This window comes from Chenopodium album, chromosome 2, assembly GCF_948465745.1.
Source record: "Chenopodium album chromosome 2, dcCheAlbu1.1, whole genome shotgun sequence".
In the NCBI taxonomy this organism is placed as follows: Eukaryota; Viridiplantae; Streptophyta; class Magnoliopsida; order Caryophyllales; family Amaranthaceae; genus Chenopodium; species Chenopodium album.
Window position 1 is genome coordinate 57,131,240 of NC_137835.1, and position 12,410 is coordinate 57,143,649.

Here is a 12,410-nt window from a genome sequence, read left to right on the forward strand (position 1 = left end):
ACACTCATAGGAAGTGGGAATTGACATAATACGATTAGGGACAAGGAAAGTAGGGAGCCGCCAACAAGTTTTTAAGGAACTTGTAAACCGTTCACGGATCATAAAAAGGCAACCACGATAAGGGACAACGATAGGCAGCAACGATTGACCCGTGAAGGTTACACCCCATTCATAATCCATGAGATTACTAAATCCATATGGTTCGGAACCACAAAAGGAGGATCGGGGATGATGGTACGAAGTGAGTCATAGAGTCACATTCGCCCGTATTGGCCTCTACTCGATTCTTATAGTGAAAAATGATTCCTGCTATCTAAACGGCATACAAACAAAATATTCAATTCGCTCCATACTATTATTAAGCTAAATTGGTTGAATATTAATGCAACATATAATTCTAAAATATTGTGACCACTTGATTAACAACAAGATTAAAAAGGATCCTAAACCGGTTGTCCAAATTATCTTATTAGGCGTGATTTTCAATTACATATTCTCTTTAACATGCAATATGGTGATCAATAAATATAATAGAATAAACATTAATATTGGAAGCAATTCAACAATAATAACGTTAGTCAAATCAAATATGAAACCTAATCATGATTCTAGCTATAAGAATAAAAATAAGAGTAATTAAGTGATTAACTACTCACTTTCCGCGCTTCCTTTAATTGCTACATCATGAATAAACTGTTAGTAACTTCAATAAAAATATAAATCAAATGAAAATTAAATTAAATAAAGATTAGATTTGATTTGGTCCAAACCCTCAGTTAATTATACCTTTCACGCCTTGGTTTAAGTATAGAACTTTGGGTATTGTATGAACTCCTTGGAGTGCTTAGGGGAAGTATTTTGAGAGAATAGGGTGGCTAGTGTTTAGGCTAAAGAGAGAGAAGAGAATTATTTGATGATAAAGCTTCTTGATGATTGAAAAAGGGGTGATATTACCTCTATTTATAGGGAAAAAAAGAGGGTCGAAGAATCAAAATCAAGAAAAGATCGAGTTCGAATCGGATTAAAACTCTTGCGATAGACAGCACTTTTTGCGATTTTTGTTTTTATCATATCTTTTGATACTGAAATCAGAATAAGATGAATAAGATATTGTTGGAAATATCTTGAAGTCTACTTTCTAACCCAATTATAATAATATTAAAATATTTTGTAGAATAAAAGATATGGACGAAATAGTGAGACGGTGTCAGTTTTGGATTGAGTTTGACATTTTATTCATATCTTTTCCGTTATAGCTCGGAATTGATATTATAATATATCATTGGAAAGATAATTTCAAGGGCTATCCAACCATATAAAATTTGGATAAAAACTATAAGACACGAAAATAATATCTGTCTATCTTTGAACGTCTTTCAATTCGGATATAAATAGGATTTTCAAAAAAAGGAGTTTTATTCAATTTCAAACTATTTAATCTTATCTTTTCAAAAAGGATAATTAAGATCTTTTAGAAACTTATAGAAGCTTCTAATTAATCCTAATTGGTTTAGGATTGGGATTAAATAATTTGGACCCTCCACGTGATCATTGGGTCGTAGGTAAGGTGGGCTTAGGTTCGGTTTGGGCTCGGTTTAATATTTTGGCCATAACTTATTCGTTATAACTCGGATTTGGGCTTATAATATATTGTTGGAAAGCTCTTTTCAATCCCCATCCAAATATTTAATCATTGGACCCATATTATGGACCAAAATAAATTGGATCAAACGTTTTTATAAAAAGGACACGAAATGAATGATTTTAAAGGACACGAAATGAATTATTTTGGGGTTAAAGGCACGAAAAGAGGAAAATAAGTTATGTTTTGGGGAAATGGGCTAGGAATTGGGTTGGTTTATGAAATGGAAATATGGATTTAAGCACTCCAAAAATTAAATACTCAACCCGACCAATAATGGCGGTGAAAGGTTGTTCATCATCGGGTTTGGTTTTGGGGAGACATTTTTAGGTGTCTACAATTATAAATAAGTTTCAAAACCAACAAACAAAACCGAATTAAGTCTTACAACTTGAAGCCATTAAGTCCCTTATTTAAAACCCGATAAAAGTTATAAATAAATCAACCCGAGTTAAAATAAATTCAAGTTTAAGAAATAATATAAACTGTGAACGATAACCAACACTCCACTCAAATCCCACCACCTTGATGCAAGTTTTGAATATGTAAAAACTTGTAGTTAATCTGCTCCCCAATGTTACAACTGTAAACATTGGATCATTACAGGGTCATTGAAAGCCATGGCCAAAGAAATAAACACAAAAACACGCAATCAGCAACGCTGAGTACATATAAGCTACGAAATATAATAAAGAATTCGTAATATGCTACTAATAATCAATCATCATATACAATTTATTTATAGACTCAAACACATGACGCAGCTAATTACATTACTAAGACTTCACTAATTAATAATAGATAAATCATTTCATTTTATTCATTGGATTAAGCAATAGACAAGGTTGTCCTCCCATGCTCTAATTTGGAACATCAATAAAAGAAAAACCCCATGTCTCATTTTGGAAACATCAATAAACTTCTAATGGCAATGGGCACAACTCCGTGGCCATAGCTAGTATGAGATCACATCTAACTTCTTATAGTTTTCAAAAAGTATTTGAAACAAGAGACTCGTAGATCAAACGACCTCTAGAAAAGTGCACGACTTATACCCCAACCACTGATTATCATTACTCTAGATGTGCACAAATCTAGAGTTTTATTGCTCATCCATCTTGTACTTTACGTGATTTACAGGTTTAAACTTGGTGATGGCTCATATGCAAACAATACAATCAATCAAACATCAATCATTCAAGCAATTCAAGTTTCCATTTAAATTCTTGATTTATTAGTGACATGCAATATTTAATATTGAATCCTTTAACTACCTCGGTGTATAAACATCTTAAGTGCATAAGGCACGTCAAATCCTCAACCTCATCTTATATGACTTTAATTTTTCCTTTACTCATTTCATTTCAAAAATCATAAACGAGTAATAAAATAGTTCATTCCACATATTCACGTACCTTTGCCTCTAAACTCATCTTGCAAGTTAATGCATAAATAATACTTACAAGATAAATTAATACTTACTTCCCATACATGTATCAAAACCAAATCATCACCTTAATCATCAACCAAATTTACTACCATACAATTTAAACTAATCCACAAATTCCCTAACATGATTCTAAATTTTTCCAAGTCCTTAAACATGCTCCAAGTCAAGGTTTTCGTATCCTTGTACGTACCCTGAATAAACGAATTGGTTGACCACTTAACCAACTAGGAATCACCTTCTATAAAGTCCTCTCCTAAACCAAACAATAAGATTCCAATCAATATCCAAACAACCAAATTTACAGCAATACTAACTCACTTAAAACCTTCAAAATCTAATTAAACAACACTTTAATACCTTCCCTTTAATTAAAATCAAAAGCTTATATATAGTTCTTTATATTTCCTTCATAAAAATCTTAAAATACACCTTTATGCATAAAATTATAGCACACTTAAGTTACTAAGAGAATCTGAAAATTTAGTTTGTTATTATCTTTTGGAAAATCAACAATCAACGCTTGAAATATTTAAGCAGTAGCTTAATAAATTATGTAGAAACATAAAAACTTTTTTTTTTTGATACTAAAACAATACAATTCATATTACAAAGTCTAAAATTTAATTTAACACTTTAAATTATGAAACTTTATTAACAACCCATTAACATAGTTTAATTGGAATAGCTAAGTAGTATAAATAGAATTCTAAAATTATGATTTAGAATAGTTTTAACCCAAATATTTATACTTTTATAATCTGAAAATTACTTTTAATAATCAAAACTAAAGATTGAAAAATATTTAAACACAAAGTAACTAGTTAAATCAATTAATCACGTTTTAAGCCATAAACCATAAAAAATCAAGGTTTTAAACGCTAAATTCTTAATTAAATAAATCTGAAAATCAATCTCATATTTTAAACATCATAAAACTTATAAATTTGCAACCTTTCCCAATCTATTTACATGATTAAATCATAATAACAACAATTTAAATTCAAGATTAGATAAAATTAAAACTTTAACAATAAAACAATAACAAGAGAGGAGGAGAGAGAGGGAAGAAAAGAGGCAAGCTGTGCTAGGCGGCATGGTAGAAGGTGAACGCCCGTGATGGGCTGGCGTCGGCAGCAGGTGATGGTCAGCGATTTTTTTTAAAAATTTTTTTCTTCTTCTTTCTAGCTAATCGTGAAAGCAGAGGAAGACAAAAGAGAAATGTTGGGGTTTTCATTGCTTGTGTACGTAGAATAGGTGAGGGTTTAGGGGTTTTATAAATTAAATATGGGCTTAGTTATTCTCTAGTTCTAATAAAACTAGGATTGTAGTTGTAGACACCTAAATATGTCTCCCCAAAACCAAACACAATGATGAACAACCTTTCACCGCCATTATTGGTCGGTTCAGTATTTAATCCCGAGAGTGCTTAAAAAATCGTATTTAATTAAATTCAATTTTTGAATAGCCCATGGATTAGTCTTGATGTTTGGTCAAAGCATAGATTTTTTAATTTCAGCCCAAACCTTTTTTATTATTTATTTTGGCCCAAACCTTTTATTTATTTTATTTCTTATTTTCTTATTTTAGCCCAAATAATAATAAATCAGAAATGGCCCGAAATTATCAATCGGCACTTAAAATGCTGAACGAAATTAGGGTTAAAAATGAATTTAGACAGAAAAGTGGCTAAAACTTCCCGCGTCACGGCAATAGTCCACCGTGTCACGGGAAACTGTCCCGTCTGACGGTGGGATTTCCCGTGACACGGGAAACCTGCTGTGACACGGGAGTTTTCGTGTCCTTTTCGCGTAAACCCTTAACGCGTTTTTTCCCCCGTTCACTTAATATTTCCCGCTTCACACAACAGTACACCGTGTCACGGGAATGTTTCCCTTCTGAAGGTGGGAATTCCCGTGTCAATGTCGTGTCACGGTTTACTTTTTTAGGGTTTTATCATTTTAGGGTTCCGTGTGTTCCCTCAGCACATTTTTTCTATAAATACCCCCTCATTTCTAATGTACAGGGCATCAATTAATTCTCTATTTTTCTCTCTTCTATGCTCTAGCCTAAACACTAGCCTACCCTTCTTCTTTCAAAATTCCTTCTTCAAGCACTCCAAGGAGTCCATACTTTACTCGTGGTTTTATCCTTAAGCCAAGGCGTGAAAGGTAGAACTGTTTGAGGGTTTGGCCCCAAATCAATTCTATTTAATTTAATTTAATTTAATTATTGTTTTATTATTCCTTGAAGTTATTAACTCGTTTATTATTTTATAGTTGCAAGCAAACAGGATCAAAGTAAGAATTATGTTCCTTTTATTTCTATTATTTTTCTAACGATTTAATATTGTTGGGATTATGGTTAAATTGCTTCCAATATTAATGTTTATTCAATTGTTATTACGATCACAACGTTGCATGTTTTAAGGGAATAAGTAATTGAAAATCACGCCTAATAAGACAATTTGGACAACCGGTTTAGGTTCCTTTTTAATCTTGTTGTTTAATCAAGTGATCACAAATATTTTAGAATTATATGCTGCATTAATATTAAACCAATTTATCTTAATAATAGTTTGGAGCAAATTGAATCTCTGTTTGTATGCCTTTGAGATCGCAGAAATCACTTTTCACTATAAGAATCGAGTAGAGGCAAATACGGGCGAATGTGACTCCATGACTCACTTCGTACCATCATCCCCGATCCTCCTTTCGTGGTTCGGAACCATATGGAGTTAGTAATCTCATGGATTATGAATGGGGTGTAACCTTCACGGGTCAATCGTTGTTGCCTTCGTTGTCCCTTATTCGTGGTTGCCTTTTATGATCCGTGAACGGTTTACAAGTTCTTTAAAAACTTGTTGGAGGCTCCCTACTTTCCTTGTCCCTAATCGTATATGTCAATTCCCACTTTCTAAGAGTGCCAAGCATATTCACCACATGCTTTAACGTAGGCGCACTTCGAGCGACGCCTACAGTAGTATTGGGCATAAAGTGGCAATTATGCTCTATGAATTTACTATTGAAAAAATAGGCTCAAATAGTAGGTTGGCTTGAAGTTTTATTAACATTAATTAAAATATAGTTAATTAAATAATGTTGCCATTGAAATATATAAATAATTACTTTTATTTTAATAAATCATTCCGAAATGTTTAAAATATTCATAAAGAAAATAAAGAAATATAAATATACTTTACTCGAAGGTATGGGGGATTACAATATACCCCTCTTAAAAAAAAGTTTCATCCCGAAACTTAACCCAAAACCCATAATTTCTCAAAATTATTCAAACTTTTGTGTTTTGTACTACTGTAAATTGGTTGCTTTTCAACATGTATACTCAACAACAAAATGAACTTAACTCATACTTGACTAAATTTTACATACTTTAATAGCATGCAAACACAATACTATTATACAATAACGAGAAAAATCATGCAAAATTAAGCAATATATAGCATGAATTAGGTAAAAAGCGTGAAATTATATAGCAGGAATGATTTGTCTTTAACTTTTTTACGATAAATAGAGTTTATTATATATAAGGAATAAAATCAGTAATAACATATCACTTGTGTGCATGATCAACTTGAATTGGTAAAAGTCTCAATGAAATAAAACTTGAAGATGAGTTTCGAATTGAATCATAAAAAATTAGAGTAATGAAATGAAATTCATTATTAATGAAGGAAGAACATAATATTTTATATTATCCAAGAAAAGTGGTAATCAACCAATTAAGACTAAACAAACTTAATAATTTATTCAAAACGTTCTATAACTAATGCTCAAATGCTTAGAAGTCCCCATCATCCTTCTCTTTCTTTACAATAATATTTCGCGAGCATTTATTCGAAGAAAATGATGTTGATGTAAGATGACCTTCGGAAACCATGTGAATTACATCACCAAAACTTCTTTTTTTATTTGGAGTGGTACAATTAATCAAACCATTGTCATATGAATTCTCATCCAAATTGGTAGTAATAGACTTCTATAAAACATTACACAAAGTATTATTAATTGTGTATGGGAAAAGTTATACATTTAATTTGATAGATTTTTGTTATAAAGTGCTATATTAAAATCAATACCTTGTACAAAAAAGAAAACATAGAGAGAGATGAGAGAAAACCCCCTAGAGAGAAAAACCCCAGCCACCACTCCACCCCTTATTCCACCGCCAATACCACCAGATAAACAACCAGAAGTCCCTCAAACTTCTGCTCCTCCTCAACCTTCCTCCAGCGGAAATAACTGTAGGGAATAATTTCAAGCTTTTAAAATCCCACTAGCTTGAACCCCACTGTGATCATACATTAAAGTACGGTGGCGTCCAAAAGGGAAGAAGATAGAGCAAAAGAGTCGCCAACAAGTTTTTAAGGAACTTGTAAACCATTCACGAGGTGAAGGTTACACCCCTTAACGATCCAAGAGATCGTCAACTCCATAAGGTCATGAACCAAATAAGGGTCCGGGGATGATGGTACAAATCCAACCTAAAAGAGATTGAACCTGCCCTAATAATAGGCCTCTACTTTATTCTGCTCGTATTCATGTGCGCTTTCTGATTAACATGCAATCAATAGGATTAACCCTAAACCTGTTTAATCTATGTTGGTTGAATATAATGCACAAATAAACTATTATTGGCGATCACTTGAATTATAATCAAAGTTAAACCTAAACAAGATTATTAATATCTTATTAAGCGTGATTACAAGTACCAATTCCCTTTAAACATGCATAAAAGGTGATCAAGCAATAAAGAATAAGCATCAAGCAACATAATAAATAATCAATAATAATAATCATAAAAAATCATGACAATAATGAATATCATAATCATAGCAATCAGAAATATTAATAATCATAATTATAACAATATTCATGTTAAAGCATAATAAAAGTAAGATCCTAGGCATGATACTAACAAGATTAATAACAAACCCTAGCATGTCACTAAGCGATAAAAATCAAATCTTTAACCCTAACATGATACTAACATGAATAAATATTAGGAAGAGAATAAAAGGCATCATAGCAATCATATTTAATATTAAAAATATCCTAGACATGATACTAGGAATCGTAATAACAATATAAACATGATATCTACATCATAAATCAATTAAATCAATAAAGTACTTACTTGGATGCCTCGTACCTCTTTATAATTACAAAATACACACGTTAGTAACTTCAAGGAAAATAATAATCAAAACAATTAAATTAAATAATTGAAATAGAGATTTGGGACCAAACCCTCAGAAATTAAAACCTTTCACGTCTAGAGCGAAGGCAACTTCGAATATGGCTAGGTGTTTCTAGATCTTGTGAACGCGGAATTTTATATGAAAAAGCAAGAAAGAATTGAAAAGAATGCTAAAAGAAAGAATGTTTTTAATTAAGAATCGATGAAAGAAAACTTGTGAATGAAGAGAGTTGATTAATGAAAGATGTAGATGATGAAGATAGTTGGTGTAGATTGTAGGTTTTTGAATACGGGGTTTTTAATACGATATTTATAGAGAAAATCAGCCAAAAAAGATAATTTAACAAAACAGAGTCTGAAGATCACAAAACAGCATTGGCGCCAACCCTGGCTAACTGGCGCCAGGCGCCAATGGCTAGCGTCTGGCGCCAAGCCTGGTTCCAGGCGCTAAGGCCTGGGGTTGGACGCCAAACTGGATTTCAACGCGTTTTCGAAAATCTGATAAATTTCCCGTACTAGAAGATAAAATAATATAATTTCTTCGAAAATGCTATTTGATTTTGATTAAAACTCTAAAAAGAGTCCTAATGGAATTAGGAATGAAAAGAACATTCTAGAAGATTCTAGAAGACTAAAACCATTCCTAATTGCATTAGTAATGATAAATCATATTAGGCCCTCCCCTAGATCATTGGGTCGTACATAAAGCTCAAACCGGGCCCAGTTTAGTAAATTGGCCATAACTTCCTCAATATTCATCGGAATTGGGCTTATAATATATCGTTGGAAAGGTCTTTGCAAGCCCCATCCAACTACACCACTATTGGACCCATATCATGGACCAACCAAACTGGATTAGCTGTTTTCTTAAAATAAAGTTTTCCAAAATAGGGAGAAAGAAAAGAAATAAAACTTTCCGCAACACTAGACCTTTCCACACTTTCGTTTCATTCGATTATGATTCGACGCGAAAGGCACTCATCACCGGGTTTGGTTTTGGGGAGACACAAATGGGTGTCTACAATAACCCACAAAAATCTTATCTTGATAGCCTCTGCAACAAAGCCCCCCCTCTAGCTCACAAATTTCAAAAATTGCCTCCACCTCTCCTCCTCCTTCCTTCCGCCCGGACACCCAATCTTTCATCTCCTTACCGGAGGATGAGGCATCCTCAGCACTTTCTCCACGGCTGAATGCAATAATCTTTAAAGTCATAGGAAAGTCTCTGTCTTTCGACTTTCTAAAACAGAGCATCTCTAAAATCTGGAATATTCCGGCAGAAGCTAAGCTTTTCACTCTGGGAAAAGGCTTCTACAACCTTCCGTTGCCCTCCAAGGAGTTCCAGAACTCCATTATCTCAGGTGGACCTTGGTTCATCGGTAGGCTGCCAATATATGTTCAACCTTGGTCACCGAGCTTCAGGCCATCTGAAGCCTCTTTCTCCCTAGTCCCTCTCTGGGTCTCTCTCCCAGAACTTCCGATTGAGCTCCATCTTCAATCAATTCTACAGAAAGTTGGCAAAGCCATTGGCTCCTTTGTTAAGGTTGACTCCTCCCCCTGTTGTCAAAGAAATTTCAAGCGGCTAGGCTATTAGTTTTGGTTGACCTAGCAAAACTGAGGAAGTCTTCTGTTTGGATTGGCAATTGCCTACAATCAGTTGAATATGGGGTTGCTCCTCCGTTCTGTTGTTTCTGCAACACTATCGGCCACTCCGATGCTTCGTGCCAAAAGCAACCACAGAAATCCCATGACCAGCACCATGCCAACCCGCTGAATTCAACCAAAGGCCAACACAAGCCAGATGAGCCGCCCTCCGCTGCGCCACCTGAGGGGTGGACAACGGTGGTGAGGAAGAGACAACCTGGGAAATCAGGGAATTCAAAAAAGAACGTTACAGCTAAGGTCACAAAAAAGGACAAAGTTCAGCAGCTAATGGGAAATTCGATAATTCATTCCTCAAATACTCATAGCCAAGTGGCTGCATCTCAGCCCTCCCTCGGGAAATCCGATGTTTTAACCCCAGCCGTTGGATCTCCTGGATCATCTAACCCTATACCCCAACAAAAAAACCCTTTTCCCAAGCCGTCACAATCCTCTTCTGCCCCACCACCTCTCCCAAAAAAACAAACACCTTTTCAAACTCCAAAAACCCAAAAACATGGCACCCTCAAGCAACGGCTCCGACCAGTTCTCCGACGGGTGGTGTCCCTTCATGCACGACACCGACTCGGAGGAGGAATCAAGCCTAGCCTTTTGAATAGGGGACCTCCTCCGCATCAGACAATCAGTTCCCAACCCGAGGTTTACTATTCCTTTTCTGCAACCTCCAATTCCTCTTCCCTACCCAATACTCTGCAAAACGACGGTTCCGACTCCTCTGGAACTCACCCTGATGGAAGCTCCACTCCCAACATTCCCGGAAGTAAACTTCAACAAAATGGACTACTACCTCAAAACACCTTCCAAGTGGTTCAAAATCTCAAACCAGGAACTTCGCCATTGCATCATATACCCTCACCTGGTAAGCCCTCCTTTTCAGGAAATGTTAATGGTAGAAAAAGAAGGCAGAGAGATGGCTCCAGCACTCCTTTCAGATCTAGCCACTCTAAAGGCAATGTGCCCTGTCCTGGAAGCCTTTGTGAAATGGTGGCTCCATCAAGCTCAGCTCAAGTCTCTTCCGTGGATGGTTCCGCCGTCTCTAGCTTTCATGATGGACCAAGCAATGACCTTGCCCCAGGTGCGGAGAATATACACCCTCAAAGACAGTTCATTAAAGGTAACAAGAGGTGAATTTACCAACTCTCTCGTAATTGCTCAAACCCAGATGGGTTTCAGGCAGCTGGAAGTGCTGGCCAATTTCCTTCTCGATCTGAAGCTGGACCAGGGGATAATGAAAGCAATTCTCACTCCCAAGAATTCATACCTCCACAGTGTGGTAGAGGGGAAGTTTGTAACAGTGGGGACCTCTACAGCTCAGGAGACAAGGAAGGAGTTGTTCCTTCAGAACTTCTTGCCTGAGCCCATGATAGTGATAGCCTGGAATGCAAGGAATATTGCCAGGAAAGGTTTCCTTTCTAATGCCCTTCATCTCATTGCTGAACATTCTCCCGCTCTGCTTTTCATCTCTGAGACTAAAACCAGTCGTGCCCACACAGAGAAGATAATCAAGGCGCTTCCCTTTGACTCTTACCACTTAGCTAAACCTCGTGGTTTTTCAGGGGGGATTCTGCTGCTTTGGAACTCAGATGTCCTGGAGTTCTACTCTTTCAGTAGGGACCTTCATGCTATTCATGGAGTGTTCAAGGTAAAAGCTTCTAACCAAGTCTCCTTTTTATCAGCTATTTATGCTAGTCCTAAATATAAAAGTAGACTAGATACTTGGTCTGACATTGAGAAAATATCCTCTTGTATATCTCTGCCTTGGTTGGTAATAGGTGACTTTAATGAAATCCTATCCCAATTTGAGAAATTAGGGGGTAGAACCCTCAATCTTAGAAGAGCCCTTAAATTTCAGAACTGTATTTCTAATTCTGAACTGATTGATGAGGGTTTTGTGGGTAATAAATTCACCTAGTCTAATAAGAGAAAGCTTAGACCAATTATGCAAAGTCTTGATAGGGCTTTTGTTAACTCCTCCTGGTTGCATTCATTCCCTGACTCCTGCCTCACCCACCTCCCAAGAACCTCCTCTGACCATGCCCCCATCAAGTTCACCTCTTCACCACCTCTTCCACCTCACCAATCTCCTAAACAGTTCAAACTTGAGACCCTTTGGTATTTTGAACCCTCCTTCAGACCAATGATTCATAATGCATGGCCCAGAGGTAATGCCCCCCTACACTCAAAAATTGTCATCATCACTTCCTCTATCAAGACCTGGCTGAAATCAAATGGGGCATCCCCCTTTAAGAAAATGTCCATCTTGTCTAAGAGGTTGGCTGGTGCTCAGGCTGCCCTAGAATCTGATCCCAGCAATCAATTCTTGCACTCCCTGGAGGAAACTCTTTGTGAGGAGCTTCATTAACTCCACTGCCAGGAGCAGGATTTTTGGGCTATTAGATCCAGAATAAATTGGCTCTCAAATGGTGATCAGAACACCAA

The 12,410-nt window shown here is 35.8% G+C and overlaps 1 protein-coding gene across 1 annotated transcript; it reads left to right on the forward strand.

Annotated features, from left to right (window-relative positions):
* The first annotated feature begins 11,133 nt into the window (after positions 1-11,133).
* On the forward strand, positions 11,134-11,883 carry LOC145573055 (uncharacterized). Its single transcript, XM_081631774.1, has one exon. The coding sequence runs from the start codon at positions 11,134-11,136 to the stop codon at positions 11,881-11,883; it is 750 nt and encodes a 249-aa protein (XP_081487900.1).
* The last annotated feature ends 527 nt before the right edge of the window (positions 11,884-12,410 follow it).